This window comes from Oncorhynchus nerka, linkage group LG22 (genome assembly GCF_034236695.1).
Source record: "Oncorhynchus nerka isolate Pitt River linkage group LG22, Oner_Uvic_2.0, whole genome shotgun sequence".
Taxonomy (NCBI): Eukaryota; Metazoa; Chordata; class Actinopteri; order Salmoniformes; family Salmonidae; genus Oncorhynchus; species Oncorhynchus nerka.
In genome coordinates this window covers 90361917-90387457 of record NC_088417.1, presented here as the reverse complement: position 1 = coordinate 90387457, position 25541 = coordinate 90361917, and the positions used below count along the sequence as shown (strand labels likewise).

Genomic DNA, 25541 nt, shown 5'->3' with positions numbered 1-25541 from the left:
GAGAGAGAAGAGGAGGAGTGGAGAGGAGAGAGGAAAGAGAAGAGGAGAGGAGGAGTGGAGAGAGGAAAGAGAAGGGAGAGAGAAGAGGAGGAGTGGAGAGGAGAGAGAAGGGGAGAGAGGAAAGAGAAGGGGAGAGGAGAGGAGAGAGAAGGGGAGAGGAGAGAGAAAAGAGAGAGAAGAGAAGAGGAGGAGTGGAGAGAGAGGAAAGAGAAGGGAGAGGAGAGAGAAGAGGAGGAATGGAGAGAGAGAGAAGATGAGAGAGGAAAGAGAAGGGGGAGGAGAGAGAAGAGGAGGAGTGGAGAGGAGAGAGAAGGGGAGAGAGGAAAGAGAAGGGGAGAGGAGAGAGAAGGGGAGAGAGGAAAGAGAAGGGGAGAGGAGAGAGAAGAGGAGGAGAGGAGAGAGAAGGGGAGAGAGGAAAGAGAAGGGGAGAGGAGAGAGAAGAGGAGGAGTGGAGAGGAGAGAGAAGAGGAGGAGTGGAGAGGAGAGAGAAGAGGAGGAGTGGAGAGGAGAGGGTGAAAACAACACTTCCAACACAGTCATGATGAGCAAGCAAATTCTCAGCTGCATACATACAATAGGACCTCGAAGTAAAAAGACAAGACAAGAAAGACAAGATAAGAAAGACAAGGTATAAAAGACCAGATAAAAAAGACAAGATAAGAAAGACAAGGTATAAAAGACAAGATAAAAAAGACAAGATAAGAAAGACAAGAAAGAGAGAAAGGGGGATGGCTCTACATGGTTTATAGTATAGTATAATATAGTATAGCATTATATAGTAGTATATAGTATAGTATTATATAGTATTTTATAGTATAGCATTTTATAGTATAGCATTATATAGTATAGTATTACATTGTATTATATAGTATATCATATTTTATAGTATTATATAGTATAGCATTATATAGTAGCATATAGTATAGAATCCATACTGTACCCCTCTAGGAAACTGGAGTGGCTGGAAGAGTCAGACCCCCCGGAGCTCCACCTGTAGTCCCCATGGCCGATGTGTGGACCATAATCTGTTAGAACCATAGATTTACAATAACAACATTGAGCAAAACTATTATAATACATTTTCCCACCCTTGTCAACACTATGCTTAAGTGAATGCATGGGAGCGCTGGTTGCAGTGAACCACGGCTCTGCTGAGCCTGCTGAGAGCTGGTTGCAGTGAACCACGGCTCTGCTGAGCCTGCTGAGAGCTGGTTGCAGTGAACCACGGCTCTGCTGAGCCTGCTGAGAGCTGGTTGCAGTGAACCACGGCTCTGCTGAGCCTGCTGAGAGCTGGTTGCAGTGAACCACGACTCTGCTGAGAGCTGGTTGCAGTGAACCACGGCTCTGCTGAGCCTGCTGAGAGCTGGTTGCAGTGAACCACGGCTCTGCTGAGAGCTGGTTGCAGTGAACCACAGCTCTGCTGAGAGCTGGTTGCAGTGAACCACGGCTCTGCTGAGCCTGCTAAGAGCTGGTTGCAGTGAACCACGGCTCTGCTGAGAGCTGGTTGCAGTGAACCACGGCTCTGCTGAGCCTGCTGAGAGCTGGTTGCAGTGAACCACGGCTCTGCTGAGAGCTGGTTGCATTCAGAGACTGGCCTGGAGATGAAAGAACTTTCATTTATATTCACGCTCTAATCCCCCCACATGTTGAGAAGATTCTGCTCTGTGCTAGCCTAGCAGCTGGTCCTAAAACACATGTTAAGAGGATTCTGCTCTGTGCTAGCCTAGCAGCTGGTCCTAAAACACATGTTAAGAGGATTCTGCTCTGTGCTAGCCTAGCAGCTGGTCCTAAAACACATGTTAAGAGGATTCTGCTCTGTGCTAGCCTAGCAGCTGGTCCTAAAACACATGTTAAGAGGATTCTGCTCTGTGCTAGCCTAGCAGCTGGTCCTAAAACACATGTTGAGAGGATTCTGCTCTGTGCTAGCCTAGCAGCTGGTCCTAAAACACATGTTGAGAGGATTCTGCTCTGTGCTAGCCTAGCAGCTGGTCCTAAAACACATGTTAAGAGGATTCTGCTCTGTGCTAGCCTAGCAGCCGGTCCTAAAACACATGTTAAGAGGATTCTGCTCTGTGCTAGCCTAGCAGCCGGTCCTAAAACACATGTTAAGAGGATTCTGCTCTGTGCTAGCCTAGCAGCCAGTCCAAAACACATGTTAAGAGGATTCTGCTCTGTGCTAGCCTAGCAGCTGGTCCTAAAACACATGTTAAGAGGATTCTGCTCTGTGCTAGCCTAGCAGCTGGTCCTAAAACACATGTTAAGAGGATTCTGCTCTGTGCTAGCCTAGCAGCTGGTTCTAAAACACATGTTGAGAGGATTCTGCTCTGTGCTAGCCTAGCAGCTGGTCCTAAAACACATGTTAAGAGGATTCTGCTCTGTGCTAGCCTAGCAGCTGGTCCTAAAACACATGTTAAGAGGATTCTGCTCTGTGCTAGCCTAGCAGCTGGTCCTAAAACACATGTTAAGAGGATTCTGCTCTGTGCTAGCCTAGCAGCCGGTCCTAAAACACATGTTAAGAGGATTCTGCTCTGTGCTAGCCTAGCAGCCAGTCCAAAACACATGTTAAGAGGATTCTGTTCTGTGCTAGCCTAGCAGCTGGTCCTAAAACACATGTTGAGAGGATTCTGCTCTGTGCTAGCCTAGCAGCTGGTCCTAAAACACATGTTGAGAGGATTCTGCTCTGTGCTAGCCTAGCAGCTGGTCCTAAAACACATGTTGAGAAGATTCTGCTCTGTGCTAGCTTAGCAGCCGGTCCAAAACACATGTTAAGAGGATTCTGCTCTGTGCTAGCCTAGCAGCTGGTCCTAAAACACATGTTAAGAGGATTCTGCTCTGTGCTAGCCTAGCAGCTGGTCCTAAAACACATGTTAAGAGGATTCTGCTCTGTGCTAGCCTAGCAGCTGGTCCTAAAACACATGTTAAGAGGATTCTGCTCTGTGCTAGCCTAGCAGCTGGTCCTAAAACACATGTTGAGAGGATTCTGCTCTGTGCTAGCCTAGCAGCTGGTCCTAAAACACATGTTAAGAGGATTCTGCTCTGTGCTAGCCTAGCAGCTGGTCCTAAAACACATGTTAAGAGGATTCTGCTCTGTGCTAGCCTAGCAGCTGGTCCTAAAACACATGTTAAGAGGATTCTGCTCTGTGCTAGCCTAGCAGCTGGTCCTAAAACACATGTTAAGAGGATTCTGCTCTGTGCTAGCCTAGCAGCTGGTCCTAAAACACATGTTAAGAGGATTCTGCTCTGTGCTAGCCTAGCAGCTGGTCCTAAAACACATGTTAAGAGGATTCTGCTCTGTGCTAGCCTAGCAGCTGGTCCTAAAACACATGTTGAGAGGATTCTGCTCTGTGCTAGCCTAGCAGCTGGTCCTAAAACACATGTTAAGGGGATTCTGCTCTGTGCTAGCCTAGCAGCTGGTCCTAAAACACATGTTGAGAGGATTCTGCTCTGTGCTAGCCTAGCAGCTGGTCCTAAAACACATGTTAAGAGGATTCTGCTCTGTGCTAGCCAAGCAGCCGGTCCTAAAACACATGTTAAGAGGATTCTGCTCTGTGCTAGCCTAGCAGCTGGTCCTAAAACATATGTTGGGGCGGCAGGGTAGCCTAGTGGTTAGAGCGTTGGACTAGTAACCGGAAGGTTGCAAGTTCAAACCCCCGAGCTGACAAGGTACAAATCTGTTGTTCTGCCCCTGAACAGGCAGTTAACCCACTGTTCCTAGGCCATCATTGAAAATAAGAATTTGTTCTTAACTGACTTGCCTAGTTAAATAAAGGTATAAAATAAAATGTTAAGAGGATTCTGCTCTGTGCTAGACTAGCAGCTGGTCCTAAAACTAGCATATTTGAAAGAGAAAATGAACTAGGGAAGAACAATTCTTACGTTTTTTTCTTCTGCTGTCATTTCACAGTAAATCAGAGACATAACAAGTCATAGATAGGATATATAAAACATTACAAGAGAGGTATAATATCTTATTCCTTTACATTTGAACTCCAACCCCCCCACTTCCTCCCCCATCCCCTCCTCACCTCTGAAGTTGATGGGGATGGTGCTGTTGCTTCCCTGGCAGGCTGTGGCCTGAACCGGGTCAGTGGTGTGGTATCCTGTACGGGAGGCGCGGGATATCACCCCCCATTTGGAGATGATAGGCCCTTCTCCAAACGGTATGATGGGCCCCTCTCCAAACGGTATGCTGGGGTCCTCGTCTTTGAGACGGCGGTAGGGCTCAAACGGTATGCTGGGGTCCTCGTCTTTGAGACGGCGGTAGGGCTCAAACGGTATGCTGGGGTCCTCGTCTTTCAGACGGCAGTAGGGCTCAAACGATATGCTGGGGTCCTCGTCTTTCAGACGGCAGTAGGGCTCAAACGGTATGCTGGGGTCCTCGTCTTTCAGACGGCGGTAGGGCTCAAACGGTATGCTGGGGTCCTTGTCTTTCAGACGGCAGTAGGGATCAAATGGTATGCTGGGGTCCTCGTCTTTCAGACGGCGGTAGGTTTCAAACGGTATGCTGGGGTCCTCGTCTTTCAGACGGCGGTAGGGCTCAAACGGTATGCTGGGGTCCTCGTCTTTCAGACGGCGGTAGGGCTCAAACGGTATGCTGGGGTCCTCATCTTTCAGACGGCGGTAGGTTTCAAACGGTATGCTGGGGTCCTCGTCTTTCAGACGGCGGTAGTACTCAAACGGTATGCTGGGGTCCTCGTCTTTCAGACGGCGGTAGGGCTCAAACGTGTGTAGCCACCGCGTCCTTTCACCATTGTCTACTTCCTGAAAGACAAAGCATTAGTAGAAAACATAGACATTTTAATTTGTTAGTGTAGATAATGTCACAGTAATTGCCTAATTTGTCATGTGATGCTAGACTATATTGTTATGTTCTGTAGGATCTATATGTGTCTGTGTGGCTGTTTGATGGAATTAAGAAGGCATGTTGTGAGACCCACTAAGTTTTCGGAGCGGGAGTGAGCTGAGGCCTTGTGATGCTCTGGTTCAAAGGGGCTGATGCAGGTACTGATGGTTCCACAGGACCAGGGAGAGTAGTGGGACAGATTCTCCTCTCCACGGAACTTACAGTTCATACACTGACCACCACCACCGTCATCATGCTAGAGCGAGAGAAAGAAAGATAGACCGAAAGAAAGAACGAGAGAGAGAGGGAAAGAGAGAGAACAGATAGCCAGAGAGAAAGAGAGAGAGAGAGACACACATTTGAAATGTCTTTATTCTTTTGGAACTTTTGTAGGTGTAATGTTTACTGTACATTTTTTATTGTTAATTTCACTTTTGTTTATTATCTATTCGTCTTGCTTTGGCAATGTAAACATACGTTTCCCAAGACAATAAAGCCCTTCAATTAAATTGAATTGAAATTGAGAGAGAGAGAGAAGAGAGGGAGGGGGGAAAATAATGGAGGGATGGGGATGGGGGAGAGAGTTATGAGGACTCCGAAACACAAACTGCGACTCTCTATGCTGTAGCTACCAGTTGCCAAGCAACAGTCACAGTCTAAAATAGCTTTGGATTCAACACAGCTTTTGGGCCAGAATCAAAAACACACACAAACAACATATACAGTACTGTATAAGTCAGCATTCTTTACCTTGATTTCATGGGGCCTTTTATACTTGTGCTATACACAAACGTTCTCTCTCTCTCCCGGCCTCTCTTTCTCTCTGTCTTTCTCTCCCTGTTCGTCTCTCTTTCTCTCTGTCTTTCTCTCCCTGTCCGTCTCTCTTTCTCTCTGTCTTTCTCTCCCTGTCCGTCTCTCTTTCTCTCCCTGTTCGTCTCTCTTTCTCTCTGTCTTTCTCTCCCTGTTCGTCTCTCTTTCTCTCTGTCTTTCTCTCTCTCTCCCTTTCTCTCCCTGTCCGTCTCTCTTTCTCTCTGTCTTTCTCTCCCTGTCCGTCTCTCTTTCTCTCTGTCTTTCTCTCCCTGTCCGTCTCTCTTTCTCTCTGTCTTTCTCTCCCTGTCCGTCTCTCTTTCTCTCTGTCTTTCTCTCCCTGTCCGTCTCACTTTCTCTCTGTCTTTCTCTCCCTGTCCGTCTCTCTTTCTCTCTGTCTTTCTCTCCCTGTCCGTCTCTCTTTCTCTCTGTCTTTCTCTCCCTGTCCGTCTCTCTTTCTCTCTGTCTTTCTCTCCCTGTCCGTCTCACTTTCTCTCTGTCTTTCTCTCCCTGTCCGTCTCTCTTTCTCTCTGTCTTTCTCTCCCTGTCCGTCTCTCTTTCTCTCCCTGTCCGTCTCACTTTCTCTCTGTCTTTCTCTCCCTGTCCGTCTCTCTTTCTCTCTGTCTTTCTCTCCCTGTTCATCTCTCTTTCTCTCTGTCTTTCTCTCTCTCTCCCTTTCTCTCCCTGTCCGTCTCTCTTTCTCTCTGTCTTTCTCTCCCTGTCCGTCTCACTTTCTCTCTGTCTTTCTCTCCCTGTCCGTCTCTCTTTCTCTCTGTCTTTCTCTCCCTGTTCATCTCTCTTTCTCTCTGTCTTTCTCTCTCTCTCCCTTTCTCTCCCTGTCCGTCTCTCTTTCTCTCTGTCTTTCTCTCTCTCTCCCTTTCTCTCCCTGTCTCTCTCTCTCCCTCTCCGTCTCTCTCCCTCTCTCCCTGTCCGTCTCTCTCCCTCTCTCCCTGTCCGTCTCTCTCCCTCTCTCCCTGTCCGTCTCTCTCCCTCTCTCTCTCTCTCTCTAACCTCTCCCCCTCTCCTTCTCTCCCTGTCTGTCTTTCCCTGTCCGTCTCTCTCCCTCTCTCCCTCTCTAACCTCTCCCCCTCTGCCTCTCTCCCTGTTCGTCTCTCTCCCTGTCCCTCTCTCTCCCTCTCTCTCTCGTTCTATGGTCGTGACTCACAACGGATGTACAAACACACTCTGTGTACATGCAGGCCTACGTACCTCTGCACCAAAGTGTACGGTGAAGACGGGGGAGGACTGGGAGGGCCTGTTCACGTTGCCGTGGTGATGGTGTGCCCACTGCTCCTGTTTCCGCCTGAACAGATCCTCGCATCCAAGAGGAAAACGCCCATAAGAGTTCTGGAGAGGGAGAGGGAGGAGGAGAGAGAGAGAGAGGGGGAGAGGGAGAGGGAGGGAGAGAGAGAGGAAGAGAGAGAGAGAGAGAGAGGGAGGAGGAGAGAGAGAGAGAGGAGGAGAGAGAGAAAGAGAACACTGTATATAGACATAATATGACATTTGAAATGTCTTTATTCTTTTGGAACTTCTGTGAGTGTAATGTTTACTGTTAATTTTTATTATATTTTTGTTTATTATCTACTTCACTTGCTTTGGCAATGTTAACATATTTTTCCCATGCCAATAAAGCCCTTAAATTGAAATTGAATTGAGAGAGATGGAGAGAGAGCAGGGGTTAGAGTTGTCTGAGATCTCCCCCATGTACACTAACCATCTACAACAACATTAATCATAGCCTTCAATAGGAGGAGGAGGAGGAGGGTAACGATGAGGGGAAACAGGGGAGGAGGGCAACGATGAGGGGAAACAGGGAAGGAGGGTAACGATGAGGGGAAACAGGGGAGGAGGGTAACGATGAAGGGAAACAGGGGAGGAGGGTAACGATGAGGGGAAACGGAGGAGGAGGGCAACGATGAGGGGAAACAGGGGAGGAGGGTAACGATGAGGGGAAACAGGGGAGGAGGGCAACGATGAGGGGAAACAGGGAAGGAGGGTAACGATGAGGGGAAACAGGGGAGGAGGGTAACGATGAAGGGAAACAGGGGAGGAGGGCAACGATGAGGGGAAACAGGGGAGGAGGGTAACGATGAAGGGAAACGGGAGGAGGGCAACGATGAGGGGAAACAGGGGAGGAGGGTAACGATGAGGGGAAACGGAGGAGGAGGGCAACGATGAGGGGAAACAGGGGAGGAGGGCAACGATGAGGGGAAGCGGAGGAGGAGGGCAACGATGAGAGGAAACGGAGGAGGAGGGCAACGATGAGAGGAAACAGAGGAGGAGGGCAACGATGAGAGGAAACGGAGGAGGAGGGCAACGATGAGGGGAAGAGGAGGAGGAGGGCAACGATGAGAGGAAACGGAGGAGGAGGGCAACGATGAGGGGAAGAGGAGGAGGAGGGCAACGATGAGGGGACACGGAGGAGGAGGGCAACGATGACGGGAAACAGAGGAGGAGGGCAACGATGAGGGGAAACAGGGGAGGAGGGCAACGATGAGGGGAAGCGGAGGAGGAGGGCAATGATGAGAGGAAACGGAGGAGGAGGGCAACGATGAGGGGAAACAGGGGAGGAGGGGGCGATGAGGGAAGCGGAAGAGGAGGGCAATGATGAGAGGAAACGGAGGAGGAGGGCAACGATGAGGGGAAACAGGGGAGGAGGGCAACGATGAGGGGAAGCGGAGGAGGAGGGCAATGATGAGAGGAAACGGAGGAGGAGGGCAACGATGAGGGGACACGGAGGAGGAGGAAGAGAATATGTGGGTGACAATGAGTTTGCTATGCTGATTGGGAGGAGAGGAGAGGCAGGAGGAATAGAAAGGCATGATAAAGCCAGTTGTGTTCAAGACTGTTCTGCGTGCTTGCAGAGGAGGCTATACAGTAACCATACCCTGTGCAGTGCTGCTCTGTGCTCCCCCGCTGAGCAGTAGGGGCTGTCCAGGGAGGCGTATCTCTCTCGAAGGGGGGGCTGGTACACAGAGGAGTGCAGCACCTCGGGAGGCAGCGAGTTACTCCTGGCGTCCTCTCGGTGGTACAGCTGGGGCCTCCACATATGCCGGCTGTCATACAGGGGAGCGTAGCCACCGTGGGCTGGGACCAGGGGCCCGTACTGGGGGACCGATGAGGGACCGTAGGGAGAGGGACCAGCGTGCTCCCGTGGTGGGGGCAAGGAGGGGTACTGCTCTGAGTACAGAGGGGCCATGGAGGGAGGCAGAGAGGACTCTGGGACATGGCTGGAACGGAGGAAGCGAGCCACGCAGGGTTTGTGGTGGTGTATCGCAGAGGGGTAGTAGTTACCTAAAGAGGGACAGAAGACATCATCAGTGAGTCTACATAATACCTTATTTAGATGATGAAAGATTGAATAGAGTGAAACGGACACACCTGGATTCAAAGGCATTTGTTTTCAAATACTTTAGCTGCAATTGACTATGGTTGTCTGGAGCAATGGAACCAATGGAATAGTCTGTGCAAACCCCGCCCCTCTGGCAGTCAGGGAGGCTCAATCAAACGCTAACGTATTTGAAAGAAAAACAAATGCTATTCAACCCAGGTCTGACAGACACCGGTTACATGTCTCTTAGATGGCTGTACTCACTGGCTGGCTGGTAGGGCTGCACGTCGTAGGGAGGTTGGGGGTCCTGGTAACACAGTTCAGAGGACTGAGGTTGGTGGGGAGGTGGCTGAGGAAGGGGTCTTATCATTAGGTACTGGGCCTGTTTGGGGTGTGCAGAGTCACACTCTAGTCTAGACCCTGGGCCATAGGGAGAAGGAGCTGAGGAGGAATTGACTGGTGTCTTTGGAGGAGAAATAGACTTCCTGAAAGAGAGAGACAGAAAGAGGGAGAGAGACAGAGAAAACACTGTATATATACATAATATGACATTTGCAATGTCTTTATTCTTTTGGAACTGTTTATGAATGTAAGCACTTCAGAGTTATACCAAGCTAATAAGTCACCCATAAGGTAAGGAGGTTGTAAGAGTGTGTTTAACTGTCTTTTCATTTACTTTATAGTTCTCACGGAAGGTGATAATTCTGACTAAAACTACAGAATAAAGCTGCCAGTTAAAATCAAGGAACGGTTGTGCTGGAGGGAGCTACAGAGACAACAATATGACTCATTGTACATGATGACACATTAAAGACAGCTGAAACGTAAGAATATACAGTAAGTGACTGAATGTGAAAGTGAAAGTAATGCTGTACTGCTAGCATAAAGCATTACAGTAGAAGGATCATAATGTGACAGAGAATTACTTACTGTTCCATAGAGCCAGATGAGGATCGGCTGGAGCCTGTGGATCCGTTAAGTACAGACCTCTCCCTCTTCATCTCCTCCATCATATCCTCTCCCCTGGGCATGAGCTGGGAGGGTGTGGCCCCCTCCTTTAGGGACCCTGACCCCCCACTGTCTGAGCTCTTCAGGCCGCCAGTGCAGGCCTCCTCTCCTGAGTCGCCCCCCTCCATACTCAGACCACTACCCATACTCCCCTGGGCCAGGAGGAAGGGCCGGCCCACGCCACTGATCTTCTTGTTTCTCATTCTGTTCCTTGAAAGGGGGAGGGAGAGGGTGGAGAGAGGGGGGGACAGAGAGAGAGACAGAGATAATTAGAAGGGTAGGTCCATTTAAGGTTTTGTTCACATAAAAGCTTTGATAAAAACTGGTCTGTGCATCGCATGCAAATGAGTGTGGTGGTGTTCTCCCTCACTTCTCTAGCTCGTCCTGTGTGTGTGCGAAGGTGCAGTTGGATCCTCGGGGACAGCCACCCTGCTGCCGGAGGTCTCGACAGATACTGGTCTTATATTTGCTGTTGGGCTGTGGCTGCATGGGAAGGAGACAGACAGAACAATGTTACTGACAATAGAAAACCACTGTGCTTGATGCAGGACATATCTCTCACATATCAATGTCTCTCACATGCCTCTGTTGTACATTTAACAGCTGTATTACATTTGCATGTGTGTATGAGCGTGTGTGATTTTGCGTGCATGTGTGTGTGCGTGCATGTGCTTCTGTGTGTGTGTGTGTGTGTGTATGTGTGTACATTTGCGTGTGTTTGTGTGTGTGTGTGAGTGCGTACGTGTGTGTGCGTACGTGCGTGTGTTCTTGTGTGTGTGTGTGTGCGTACGTGCGTGTGTTCTTGTGCGTGTGTGTGAGTACGTGTGTGTGTGTGTGAGTACGTGTGTGTGCGTGCGTACGTGTGTGTGAGTGGGTACGTGTGTGTGTGGGTACGTGCATGTGTGTGTGTGTACGTGTGTGTGTGTGTGGGTACGTGTCTGTGTGTGTGTGTACGCGCGTGTGTGTGTGTGGGTACGTGCATGTGTGTGTGTGGGTACGTACGTACGTGTCTGTGTGTGTGTGTGGGTACGTGTGATGTCCGGTTCTGTACCTGTGCTGTCTCATGGCTCTTCCTACTGAAGTTGTGTATAAACTCAACCAGACCATGAACGACCACCTTCACCGCCAGCATCACACTCTCCAGCTCCTCCCAACACGGAGCCGCCGCTGCATCTACACCAAAACACACATCCCATATCAACATCCCTGTCTCCTTGTTTCTAAACAATATCATAGTGTCTGCAGCTTCTAAACAATCCAGCAAAACTCAGAAAGATATACCACAGATACCTACACCTGTCTCACAGACCCGGTCTGTCCACCTGTCTCGCAGGCCCGGTCTGTCCACCTGTCTCACAGGCCCGGTCTGTCCACCTGTCTCACAGGCCTGGTCTGTCCACCTGTCTCACAGGCCTGGTCTGTCCACCTGTCTCGCAGGCCCGGTCTGTCCACCTGTCTCACAGACCCGGTCTGTCCACCTGTCTCACAGGCCTGGTCTGTCCACCTGTCTCACAGGCCGGTCTGTCCATTTTATTACAAGTCTAGTGAGTCATAGTGTATTCACTGCAGGCAGTTTTCACCCACTAACATGAAACAATGGGGCATTATCATGTTACCTCTTCTGTTCAGTACTATAGTTGGTGATGATCTAAACTAGGGCTTCCCAAACTTGGTCGCCCCCCCCCTCCCCCCAGGTACACCTTATGGTTTTTGCCCTAAAACTACACAGCTGATTCAAATAACCAACTCAACATCAAGCTTTGGTTATTTGAATCAGCTGTGTAGTGCTTGGGCCAAAAATCGGAACGTGCAGCCAGAGGTTGGGAAACCCTGGTCTGAACCTCATGGGAGTGTCATGGGGAAGCTGCTGGGTTCGCCAGGCCCTGAGCTAAAAGGTGTAGGTTGATCTGTACTGTGTCTACCTGGGTTGTGGTCGATGTTGGCCAGTAGTTCCAGGTGTGGTCTGAGGCTGTTCAGATTGGCTGGGTCTCCTGTTCTCTGTAGAACTATCGTCAGCTCCTGGACACTCTTTGCAAAGGACTCTGGGGACTGGAGCTGTGGGAGTGACCATCATCCAATAGAGTTAGTGAAGAAACACCTAACAACACAGTGAAGTGCAATTTAATATGGTTGTACTGAGTCTACACCAGCGGTATTCAACCAGGGGTCAGCGGAGGTACTGCAGGGGATCCACCAAAAAATATGTTTGAATTCAAATAAAAGTGGAAAAAATGCTTTTATGAATATCTCTAGCAACAACAGAATAAACTAATTTTGAATGACATACCTACAGTAGGAAAAGAGGAGAATATCTTATTCCTGATAATGCCAACTTTATTTCTCAACTCCTAATGCTGAGCAAATTACACACACTGGAGTATATGACATGGGCTTTGAAAAAAAAAGTCAGTTACACTCACTGGAGTCAATTACACTCACTGGAGTCAATTACACTCACTGGAGTCAGTTACACTCACTGGAGTCAATTACACTCACTGGAGTCAATTACACTCACTGGAGTCAATTACACTCACTGGAGTCAGTTACACTCACTGGAGTCAATTACACTCACTGGAGTCAGTTACACTCACTGGAGTCAGTTACACTCACTGGAGTCAATTACACTCACTGGAGTCAGTTACACTCACAGGAGTCAATTACACTCACTGGAGTCAGTTACACTCACTGGAGTCAATTACACTCACTGGAGCCAGTTACACTCACTGGAGTCAATTACACTCACTGGAGTCAGTTACACTCACTGGAGTCAATTACACTCACTGGAGTCAGTTACACTCACTGGAGTCAATTACACTCACTGTAGTCAGTTACACTCACTGGAGTCAATTATACTCACTGGAGTCAATTATACTCACTGTAGTAGATATACTTCCGGGTTGGAGCGAGCGGTCGCATCGCACTTCGGTCCGCAGGTAGTATAACTTTTCATTACATTTCATTACATTTCATTATAGTACAACGGTTTGATTTGTCTAATCTTAGCAATTTCTTCTTAGCTAGCTACATAGCCGTCTTTGTATCAAAGATAATTGCGTAATTATCGTATTTCGTCGTCCTAACGTAGTCTACACTGCTATCTGCCCAGCAGCTAGCCAGCTAGCAAACGTCCACCGTCTACCGAATAGCAGCACTGTAGAAACTATTACACTCAACTGAACGACTTGATTAGTGTAGTGTTAGCTAGCTACATAGTTGTCTTTGCTGTCTTCGTATCCAAGATAATTGTGTAGTTTAGAGTGTGTAGTTTTAGAGTGATTATCTTATTTTACCGAGGTTAGCTAGCCAGCTATTTGTCGTCCTTAACGTAGGAGACACTGCTAGCTAGCCAACAGCTAGCCAACGTCTACCGAATAGAACTTCCGCACTCAACAACCCGGTCGCATTCCGCTTCGCTCCACAGGTAGTATCACATTTTCATTTCATTTCATTACAGTACAACGGTTTGATTTGTTTGATCGTAGCTAGCTACATAGCTAGCTACATAGCCGTCTCTGTATCAAAGATAATTGTGTAGTCTAGAGCGATTTTCTAGGTTAGCTACATTTAACATTTACATTTAAGTCATTTAGCAGACGCTCTTATCCAGAGCGACTTACAAATTGGTGCATTCACCTTATGACCTCCAGTGGAACAGTAGTGCATCTAAATCTTTTCAGGGGGAGGGGGGGTGAGAGGGATTACTTTATCCTATCCTAGGTATTCCAAGCTAGCCAGCTATTGTCGTTCTTTTAACGCAACGTAACGTAATCAACACTGCTAGCTAGCCAGCTAGCCCCCGAATAGCAGCACTGTAGAAACTATCACACTCAACGGAACGACTTGAGTAGTGTAGTGTCAACAACGCAGCCACTGCCAGCTAGCCTACAAAGTCAACAACGCAGCCACTGCACTAGCCTACTTCAGCAGTACTGTATCATTTTAATAATTTTTGTCAATAAGATTCTTGCTACGTAAGCTTAACTTTCTGAACATTCGAGACGTGTAGTCCACTTGTCATTCCAATCTCCTTTGCATTAGCGTAGCCTCTTCTGTAGCCTGTCAACTATGTGTCTGTCTATCCCTGTTCTCTCCTCTCTGCACAGACCATACAAACGCTCCCACACCGCGTGGCCGCGGCCACCTAATCTGGTGGTCCCAGCGCACGACCCACGTGGAGTTCAGGTCTCCGGTAGCCTCTGGAACTGCCGATCTACGGCCAACAAGGCAGAGTTCATCTCAGCCTATGCCTCCCTCCAGTCCCTCGACTTCTTGGCACTGACGGAAACATGGATCACCACAGATAACACTGCTACTCCTACTGCTCTCTCTTCGTCCGCCCACGTGTTCTCGCACACCCCAAGAGCTTCTGGTCAGCGGGGTGGTGGCACCGGGATCCTCATCTCTCCCAAGTGGTCATTCTCTCTTTCTCCCCTTACCCATCTGTCTATCGCCTCCTTTGAATTCCATGCTGTCACAGTTACCAGCCCTTTCAAGCTTAACATCCTTATCATTTATCACCCTCCAGGTTCCCTCGGAGAGTTCATCAATGAGCTTGATGCCTTGATAAGCTCCTTTCCTGAGGACGGCTCACCTCTCACAGTTCTGGGCGACTTTAACCTCCCCACGTCTACCTTTGACTCATTCCTCTCTGCCTCCTTCTTTCCCTCCTCTCCTCTTTTGACCTCACCCTCTCACCTTCCCCCTACTCACAAGGCAGGCAATACGCTCGACCTCATCTTTACTAGATGCTGTTCTTCCACTAACCTCATTTGCAACTCCCCTCCAAGTCTCCGACCACTACCTTGTATCCTTTTTCCCTCTCGCTCTCATCCAACACTTCCCACACTGCCCCTACTCGGATGGTATCGCGCCGTCCCAACCTTCGCTCTCTCTCCCCCGCTACTCTCTCCTCTTCCATCCTATCATCTCTTCCCTCTGCTCAAACCTTCTCCAACCTATCTCCTGATTCTGCCTCCTCAACCCTCCTCTCCTCCCTTTCTGCATCCTTTGACTCTCTATGTCCCCTATCCTCCAGGCCGGCTCGGTCCTCCCCTCCCGCTCCGTGGCTCGACGACTCATTGCGAGCTCTCAGAACAGGGCTCCGGGCAGCCGAGCGGAAATGAAGGAAAACTCGCCTCCCTGCGGACCTGGCATCCTTTCACTCCCTCCTCTCTACATTTTCCTCTTCTGTCTCTGCTGCTAAAGCCACTTTCTACCACTCTAAATTCCAAGCATCTGCCTCTAACCCTAGGAAGCTCTTTGCCACCTTCTCCTCCCTCCTGAATCCTCCTCCCCCTCCCCCCCATCCTCCTCTCTGCAGATGACTTTGTCAACCATTTTGAAAAAGAAGGTCGACGACATCCGATCCTCGTTTGCTAAGTCAAACGACACCGCTGGTTCTGCTCACACTGCCCTACCCTGTGCTCTGACCTCTTTCTCCCCTCTCTCTCCAGATGAAATCTCGCGTCTTGTAACGGCCGGCCGCCCAACAACCTGCCCGCTGACCCTATCCCTCCTCTCTTCTCCAGACCATTTCCGGAGACCTTCTCCCTTACCTCACCTCGCTCATCAACTCATCCCTGACCGCTGGCTACGTCCCTTCCGTCTTCAAGAGAGCGAGAGTTGCACCCCTTCTGAAAAAACCTACACTCGATCCCTCCGATGTCAACAACTACAGACCAGTATCCCTTCTTTATTTTCTCTCCAAAACTCTTGAACGTGCCGTCCTTGGCCAGCTCTCCCGCTATCTCTCTCAGAATGACCTTCTTGATCCAAATCAGTCAGGTGTCAAGACTAGTCATTCAACTGAGACTGCTCTTCTCTGTATCACGGAGGCGCTCCGCACTGCTAAAGCTAACTCTCTCTCCTCTGCTCTCATCCTTCTAGACCTATCGGCTGCCTTCGATACTGTGAACCATCAGATCCTCCTCTCCACCCTCTCCGAGTTGGGCATCTCCGGCGCGGCCCACGCTTGGATTGCGTCCTACCTGACAGGTCGCTCCTACCAGGTGGCGTGGCGAGAATCGGTCTCCTCACCACGTGCTCTCACCACTGGTGTCCCCCAGGGCTCTGTTCTAGGCCCTCTCCTATTCTCGCTATACACCAAGTCACTTGGCTCTGTCATAACCTCACATGGTCTCTCCTATCATTGCTATGCAGACGACACACAATTAATCTTCTCCTTTCCCCCTTCTGATGACCAGGTGGTGAATCGCATCTCTGCATGTCTGGCAGACATATCAGTGTGGATGACGGATCACCACCTCAAGCTGAACCTCGGCAAGACGGAGCTGCTCTTCCTCCCGGGAAGGACTGCCCGTTCCATGATCTCGCCATCACGGTTGACAACTCCATTGTGTCCTCCTCCCAGAGCGCTAAGAACCTTGGCGTGATCCTGGACAACACCCTGTCGTTCTCAACTAACATCAAGGCGGTGGCCCGTTCCTGTAGGTTCATGCTCTACAACATCCGCAGAGTACGACCCTGCCTCACACAGGAAGTGGCGCAGGTCCTAATCCAGGCACTTGTCATCTCCCGTCTGGATTACTGCAACTCGCTGTTGGCTGGGCTCCCTGCCTGTGCCATTAAGCCCCTACAACTCATCCAGAACGCCGCAGCCCGTCTGGTGTTCAACCTTCCCAAGTTCTCTCACGTCACCCCGCTCCTCCGCTCTCTCCACTGGCTTCCAGTTGAAGCTCGCATCCGCTACAAGACCATGGTGCTTGCCTACGGAGCTGTGAGGGGAACGGCACCTCAGTACCTCCAGGCTCTGATCAGGCCCTACACCCAAACAAGGGCACTGCGTTCATCCACCTCTGGCCTGCTCGCCTCCCTACCACTGAGGAAGTACAGTTCCCGCTCAGCCCAGTCAAAACTGTTCGCTGCTCTGGCCCCCCAATGGTGGAACAAACTCCCTCACGACGCCAGGACAGCGGAGTCAATCACCACCTTCCGGAGACACTTGAAACCCCACCTCTTTAAGGAATACCTAGGATAGGATAAAGTAATCCTTCTCACCCCCCTTAAAAGATTTAGATGCACTATTGTAAAGTGGCTGTTCCACTGGATGTCATAAGGTGAATGCACCAATTTGTAAGTCGCTCTGGATAAGAGCATCTGCTAAATGACTTAAATGTAAATGTAATGTAAATGTAGTCAGTTACACTCACTGGAGTCAATTACACTCACTGGAGTCAGTTACACTCACTGGAGTCAATTATACTCACTGGAGTCAGTTACACTCATTGGAGTCAATAACACTCACTAGAGTCAATTACACTCACTGGAGTCAATTACACTCATTGGAGTCAATTACACTCACTGGAGTCAATTACACTCACTGGAGTCAATTACACTCATTGGAGTCAATTACACTCACTGGAGTCAGTTACACTCACTGGAGTCAGTTACACTCACTGGAGTAACTGACGTGCTTTTTCAAAGCCTATGCAAATAAGTTATCAGTCAATAAGCTACCAGTCAATAGGCTATCAGTCAATAGGCTACCAGTCAGTAGCCAGTCAATAAGCTACCAGTCAATAGGCTACCAGTCAATAGGCTACCAGTCAATAGCCAGTCAATAGGCTACCATTCAATAGCCAATCAATAGGCTTACCAGTCAGAAGACTACTAGTCAATAGGCTACCAGTCAATTAAAAAATATATATATATTTCACCTTTATTTAACCAGGTAGGCTAGTTGAGAACATGTTCTCATTTACAGCTGCGACCTGGCCAAGATAAAGCATAGCAGTGCAACACAAACAGCAACACAGAATTACACATGGAATAAACAACCGTACAGTTAATAACACAATCGAAAAAAAGAAAGTATACAGTGTGTGCAATGGCGTGAGGAGGTAGGCCATAAATAGGCCATAGTAGCGAAGTAATTACAATTTAGCAGATTAACACTGGAGTGATAAATTAGCAGATTATGATGTGCAAGTAGAGATACTGGTGTGCAAAAGACCAGAAAAGTAAATAAAAACAATATGGGGATGAGGTAGGTAGATTGGGAGGGCTATTTAGATGGGCTATGTACAACTGCAGCGATCAGTTAGCTGCTCAGTTATGTGATGTTTAAAATTAGTGAGGGAAATATAAGCCTCCAGTTTCAGCGATTTTTGCAATTCGTTCCAGTCACTGGCAGCAGAGAACTGGAAGGAAAGGCGGCCAAAGGGGGTGTTGGCTTTGGGGATGGCCAGTGAGATACACCTGCTGGAGCGCGTGCTACGGGTTGGTGTTGTTATCGTGACCAGTGAGCTGAGATAAGGCTGAGCTTTACCTAGCATAGACTTATAGATGACCTGGAGCCAGTGGGTCTGGCAACAAATATGTAGCGAGGGCTGCCGACTAGAGCATACAGTTCGCAGTAGTGGGTGGTATAAGGGGCTTTGGTAACAAAACAGATGGCACTGTGATAGACTGCATCCAGTTTGCTAAGTAGAGTATTGGAAGCTATTTTGTAAATGACTTAGCTGAAGTCGAGGATTGGTAGGAGAGTCAGTTTTACTAGGGTTAGTTTGGCGGCATGAGTGAAGGAGGTATGTTGCGAAATAGGAAGCCGATTCTAGATTTGATTTTGGATTGGAGATGTTTAATATGAGTCTGGAAGGAGAGTTTACAGTCTAGCCAGACACCTAGGTATTTGTAGTTGTCCACATATTCTAGGTCAGAACCGTCCAGGATAGTGATGCTAGTCGGGCGGGTGGGTGCAGGCAGCGAACGGTTGAAAAGCATGCATTTGGTTTTACTAGCGTTTAAGAGCAGTTGGAGGCCACGGAAGGAGTGTTGTATGGCATCGAAGCTCATTTGGAGGTTAGTTAACACAGTGTCCAAAGAAGGGTCAGATGTATACAGAATGGTGTCGTCTGTGTAGAGGTGGATCAGGGAATCACCGGCAGCAAGAGCGACATCATTGATATTTACAGAGAAAAGAGTCAGCCCGAGAATTGAACCCTGTGGTAGGCTACCAGTCAATAGAGTTTACATTTCCTCTTCCAATTATAATGTGGGGAGGTCAAAATGATGAAAAACTATGTATTAAATGTTTTCATTTTAAAATGTTGATTAATTCTCCTTGCCATTATCATTCCCCTGATGACAAGACAAGACATGATTTTTTGTTGTTGTTGTTGCTAACGTATGGTGGGGATCCCTAGGTCTCCGGTTTGCCTGGGACGTGGTCCCTGGGACGTGGTGCCTGGGACGTGGTCCCTGGGACGTGGTGCCTGGGACGTGGTCCCTGGGACATGGTGCCTGGGATATGGTGCCTGGGACGTGGTCCCTGGGACATGGTCCCTGGCAAACCGGTGTCACTACAGACCCTGGTTCGATTCCAGGCTGTATCACAACCGGCCGTGATTGAGAGTCCCATAGGGCGGCGCACAATTGGCCCAGCGTCGTCCAGGTTAGGGTTTGGCCGAGGTAGGGTTTGGCCGAGGTAGGGTTTGTTGGCCGAGGTAGGTTTTGGCCGAGGTAGGGTTTGGCCGGGGTAGGGTTTGGCCGAGGTAGGGTTTGGCCGGGGTAGGGTTTGGCCGGGGTAGGGTTTGGCCGAGGTAGGGTTTGGCCGGGGTAGGGTTTGGCCGAGGTAGGGTTTGGCCGAGGTAGGGTTTGGCCGGGGTAGGGTTTGGCCGAGGTAGGCCGTCATTGTGAATAAGAATTTGTTCTTAACTGACTTGCCTTAATAAAGGTTACACGAATAAAAGTAATACAGTGGTGGGGAGGAAGACAAACCTTGTCGATGATAGACTGCATGTGTGACTTGTGGATGAGGTCTCCATAGAGCAGAGAGGACCACTGTTCAGGGGAGATACGGAGCCCCGCCTCCAAGGCGATGTGTACGATCTGGGCGTCATGCTCGCGACGCAGCGCCTCGTATGCACGGAACTCCTCCTTTAGCTGCATCAACGACGAGTCCTCGTCACGCTTGGTCACCTGGGAGGGAGGGTGGAGGGAGGGAGGGTGGAGGGAGGTAGGGGAGGGAGGGAGGGGAGGAGGATGGGAGGTAGGGTGGAGGGAGGGAGGGGAGGGAGGGAGGGGAGGAGGATGGGAGGTAGGGTGGAGGGAGGGAGGGAGGGGAGGAGGATGGGAGGTAGGGTGGAGGGAGGGAGGGTGGAGGGAGGGAGGTAGGGGAGGGAGGGAGGGGAGGAGGATGGGAGGTAGGGTGGAGGGAGGGAGGGGAGGGAGGGAGAGGAGGATGGGAGGTAGGGTGGAGGGGAGGGAGGGAGGGGAGGAGGATAGGGTGGAGGGAGGGAGGGTGGAGGGAGGGAGGAGGGAGGGGGGGAGGAGGAGGATGGGAGGTAGGGTGGAGGGAGGGAGGGGAGGGAGGGAGGTAGGTAGGTAGGAGAGGGAGGGATGGGAGGTAAGGTGGAGGGAGGGGAGGTTAGGGGGTGCGAGGGGAGGAGCGGAGGATGGGAGGTAGGGTGGAGGGAGAGGAGGTGGGGGGAGGGTTGGGACATACAGTACAATTAGAAACCTACACCCGATAAACCAAACAAATTCACATGATCTACAATAACCCAGTGATCTACAGTAACCCAGTGATCTACAGTAACCCAGTGATCTACAGTAACCCAGTGACCTACAGTAACCCAGTGACCTACAGTAACCTAGTGACCTACAGTAACCCAATGACCTACAGTAACCTAGTGACCTACAGTAACCCAATGACCTACAGTAACCCAATGACCTGCAGTAACCCAGTGACCTACAGTAACCCAATGACCTACAGTAACCCAATGACCTACAGTAACCCAATGACCTGCAGTAACCCAGTGACCTACAGTAACCCAATGACCTACAGTAACCCAGTGACCTACAGTAACCCAGTGACCTACAGTAACCCAATGACCTATAGTAACCAGTAAACAGAATCGCATCACTCTCATATGACTGAGAAGATATTTGTGTTTTATTGCCTTGTGTCCTCAGACTCGAAACTGAAAACTCAGATCAGGTGTGAGAAACAGAGTTCGGCCCTATGAGTAATTATCATAATACACCAGGCCAGTCCCTCTGTGACTGTGCCTCTGTGACTGTGCCTCTGTAACTGTGCCCCTTTGACTGTGACTGTGACTGTGACCGACTGGGCAACTGGGGAAAATATAGAACAGTGTTTCACCCTGGGTAAATGGTTGGCATTGCAGTCCTGCCAACCATGCCAACCATGCTTACAGGCTGGAGGACTCAACAACAAGGCTATCTCTCACTTGCACACACGAGTGCACACACACATGCACACGCACTTGTGCACGCACACACAAACACACACACACTTCACCACTCGCAGACCATTTCTATCACTGGGAGTTTTCAGAGGAGTGAGCAGAAAGAGGACCATTTTGAGTCGTTTCATGTGGAACATGTTTCCAATGACAGCTACAGTAATGTGTCATAATTGGCCATATAAATCTAAACTAGAGATGTGAATTTGGAATCTCCCAGAGAGATTCAGGAACACATGGTAAGTGACAAGAGGAAGCGTTCTCCACTGCTGGGCATGATGAGTGCCAGAGGCAGAAGGTGGCACCACTTCAGAGTGCATCAGTAATCATAACTGGTGGTATGGTACAGTATGGTGCCTAGTTATGTCTCTGGCACTTTTTAAATGTTTTTTTAGCGCTTTGATAAAACCATATTTTCTATCATCATTATATTAAACCAAGACTGCCTGAAGGCTACAAGGTTATGGAGACCAGTGATGTGTATGAGTTTGTGGTGTGTGCGTGTGCATGTGTACTTGTGTGTATGTGGGTGTATTTGCATGCCTACGTGCATCATAAGTGCATTTGGGAGCATACAATACAATATGCAGTACAATATACAATACAATATACCAATACAATATGCAGTACAATATACAATACAATATGCAGTACAATATGCAATACAATATATCAATACAGTAGAATAGGTCTCACCTTAAAGCAGGAGGCCCTGTAGAGTAGCTGGACCACATGTCCTATGGAGGTTTTGGAGGCCTGAGGGAACCGAGCCTCCAGCTTCTGGACCACAAAAAGGACAAGAACTTTCCTGGACAGAGCTGAGCCGTCCTCTAGCGCCAACAGTACCAGCTTCAGAGCATCCTCCTGCGTGGCTGTATCAGACAACACACACAACTGTCATCATGTAGCTACAGTACATACTGCATAGCACATATGAAGTTCTGCTAGTACATATCAGTGGCCTTATGTTCCAAAGGGGATGAAGAGGATTAATTAAGGAATTATTTAAGTACTAGTACATACTGCATAGTACTTATGAAGTACTACTAGTACATATCAGTGGCCTTATGTTCCAAAGGGGATGAAGAGGATTAATTAAGGAATTATTTAAGTACTAGTACATACTGCATAGTACTTATGAAGTACTACTAGTACATATCAGTGGCCTTAACCAACAGGTGTAGACCTTACTGTGAAATGCTTACTTACAAGCCCTTAACCAACAAGTGTAGACCTTACTGTGAAATGCTTACTTACAAGCCCTTAACCAACAAGTGTAGACCTTACTGTGAAATGCTTACTTACAAGCCCTTAACCAACAGGTGTAGACCTTACTGTGAAATGCTTACTTACAAGCCCTTAACCAACAGGTGTAGACCTTACCGTGAAATGCTGAATACAAGCCCTTAACCAACAGGTGTAGACCTTACTGTGAAATGCTTACTTACAAGCCCTTAACCAACAGGTGTAGACCTTACTGTGAAATGCTTACTTACAAGCCCTTAACCAACAGGTGTAGACCTTACTGTGAAATGCTTACTTACAAGCCCTTAACCAACAAGTGTAGACCTTACTGTGAAATGCTTACTTACAAGCCCTTAACCAACAGGTGTAAACCTTACTGTGAAATGCTTACTTACAAGCCCTTAACCAACAGGTGTAAACCTTACTGTGAAATGCTTACTTACAAGCCAGTTTAACCAACAGTGCAGTTCTAAGAAAATAGAGTAAAGAAAATATTTACTAAGTAAACAAAAGTAAAAAATAAACTAAAAAGTAACACAATAAATTAACAATAACAAGGCTGTTTAGAGGGGATACCTGTACCGAGTCAATGTGCTGGGTACAGGTTAGTTGAGGTCATTTGTACATGTAGGTAGGGGTAAAGTGACTATGCATAGATAATAAACAGCGAGTAGCAGCAGTGTAAAAAGAAAGGGGGGGAGGGGGCAATGCAAATTGACTGGATGGCCATTTGATTAAGTGTTCTTATGGTCTTATGGTTTGAGGGTAGAAGCTGTTAAGGAGCATTTTGGACCTAGACTTGGCGCTCAGGTACAGCTTGCCGTGCGGTAGCAGAGAGAACAGTCTATGACTTGTGTGACTGGAGTCTCTGACAATTTTTTGGGCCTTTCTCTGACACCACCTAGTATAGCAGTTTCCATACCAGGCGGTGATGTAACGGGTCAGGATGCTCTCGATGGTACAGCTGTAGAACATTTTGAGGATCTGAGGACCTATGCCAAATCTTTTCAGTCTCCTGAGGGGGAAAAGGTGATGTCGTGCCCTCTTCACGACTGTCTTGGTGCGTTTGCACCATCATAGTTTGTTGGTGATGTGGACATCAAGGAAATTTAAACCCGCACCACTACAGCCCCGTCGATGTGAATAGGGGTGTGTTCGGCCCTCCATTTCCTCGACCCGCACCACTACAGCCCCGTTGATGTGAATGGGGGTGTGTTCGGCCCTCCTTTTCCTCGACCCGCACCACTACAGCCCCGTTGATGTGAATGGGGGTGTGTTCGGCCCTCCTTTTCCTCGACCCGCACCACTACAGCCCCGTTGATGTGAATGGGGGTGTGTTCGGCCCTCCTTTTCCTCGACCTGCACCACTACAGCCCCGTTGATGTGAATGGGGGTGTGTTCGGCCCTCCTTTTCCTCGATCTGCACCACTACAGCCCCGTTGATGTGAATGGGGGTTTGTTCGCCCCTCCTTTTCCTCGACCCGCACCACTACAGCCCCGTTGATGTGAATGGGGGTTTGTTCAGCCCTCCTTTTCCTCGACCTGCACCACTACAGCACCGTTGATGTGAATGGGGGTTTGTTCGGCCCTCCTTTTCCTCGACCTGCACCACTACAGCCCCGTTGATGTGAATGGGGGTGTGTTCGGCCCTCCTTTTCCTGTAATCCACGGTCAGCTCCTTTTTCTTGCTAACGTTATAAGACACTGCCAGGTCTCTGACCTCCTTCGTATAGGCTGTCTCGTCATTGTCAGTGATCAGGCCTACCACCGTTGTGTCGTCAGCAAACTTAATGATTGTGTTGGAGTCGTGTGTGGCCACGCAGTCGTGAATGAACAGGGAGTACAGTAGGGGACCAAGCACGCACACCTGAGGGGCCCCCTTGTTGAGAATCAGCATGGTAGATGTGTTGTTGCCTACCCTTACCACCTGGGGGTGGCTGGTCAGGAAGTCCAGGATCCAATTGCAGAGGGAGGTGTTTATGCAAATAGGAGTGGGTTTAGGGTTTCCGGGATGATTGTGTTGATGTGAGCCATTCAAAGCACTTCATGGCTACAGACGTGAGTGCTACAGGGTGATAGTCATTTAGGGAGGTTATGCTTTGTGGTTTATGTTGTAAATGTGTCTGAAACTTTGTGTGCTGCTATTTTAGCCAGGTCTCTCTTGTAGAAGAGATTGTTCATCTCAATGAGGCTAACCTGATCAAATAAATAAATTACATAATATGTATTAGTACATATCTGGCATTTCATCATATATTTTGTTTTTTACAGCAAGAGGGAATCCTATCACACTGTAGGACATGATACAGTGTTGTACTGGTGTCCTCAGACTGGAACCCCCTCGCTCAGGATCTGCCCTATGAGTAATCATTATAAAAACACCATAGTGCTGCAGCATCATATAACAGAGTAGAGGGAGGATAGGACACAGAGAGAAAAGCATGCTGAAGATGTGATTGACAGGTGTATTATCCTATCACCACTGACTAGGTCCAGTACGTCATATGACTGACAGGTGTATCATCCAATCACCACTCACCAGGCCCCAGGAACTGGCATCCCCGTGCTCTGACGGCGGCCCACAAGTTAGCAGAGAGCTGCTGTGGGTTCTGGTGCTGCAGGATGAGCTCTGTGACGGTACGTTCCCCTAGCGACCTGCCCGCCCGCACCGCCCGCAACCGCCCCTCCTCCTCCACCAGCTGACAGTTGACGAGTGTCACCAGCTTCCTCTGCATGGGCCGACTGAGCACGCTCGGACTGAGGGTCACCACACCTGGATTGCGGAGAGGAAGGAGTCAAACGTCAGAAGACGGCATCAGAAACATAAATACTGAAATACGCACACAAACAGACAGAATCACGAACAGAAACAGAAATACAAACACACTAACAGAAACACAGACACATGAACAGAAACACAAACACACTAACAGAAACACAGACACATGAACAGAAACACAGACACACAAACAGAAACACAGACACACTAACAGAAACACAGACACACTAACAGAAACACAGACACACGAACAGAAACACAGACACACGAACAGAAACACAGACACACGAACAGAAACAC

The 25541-nt window shown here is 48.9% G+C and overlaps 1 protein-coding gene across 3 annotated transcripts in view; it reads right to left on the bottom strand.

The window, feature by feature from the left end:
- LOC115115944 (roquin-2-like) overlaps nucleotides 1–25541 on the bottom strand; it is a 41630-nt gene that overhangs the window by 7168 nt on the left and 8921 nt on the right. For all 3 annotated transcript variants that reach the window (XM_065007559.1, XM_065007557.1, XM_065007558.1), the window contains exons 4-16: nucleotides 25002–25235; nucleotides 21914–22089; nucleotides 19728–19928; nucleotides 11912–12044; nucleotides 11041–11162; nucleotides 10360–10472; nucleotides 9912–10199; nucleotides 9246–9466; nucleotides 8538–8944; nucleotides 6860–6997; nucleotides 4938–5099; nucleotides 4026–4761; nucleotides 941–1025 (exon numbers count right to left, since the gene is read on the bottom strand). In XM_065007559.1, the coding sequence (XP_064863631.1) occupies nucleotides 941–1025; nucleotides 4026–4761; nucleotides 4938–5099; nucleotides 6860–6997; nucleotides 8538–8944; nucleotides 9246–9466; nucleotides 9912–10199; nucleotides 10360–10472; nucleotides 11041–11162; nucleotides 11912–12044; nucleotides 19728–19928; nucleotides 21914–22089; nucleotides 25002–25235 (3016 nt within the window). The remainder of the gene's footprint in view (nucleotides 1–940; nucleotides 1026–4025; nucleotides 4762–4937; nucleotides 5100–6859; nucleotides 6998–8537; nucleotides 8945–9245; nucleotides 9467–9911; nucleotides 10200–10359; nucleotides 10473–11040; nucleotides 11163–11911; nucleotides 12045–19727; nucleotides 19929–21913; nucleotides 22090–25001; nucleotides 25236–25541) is intronic.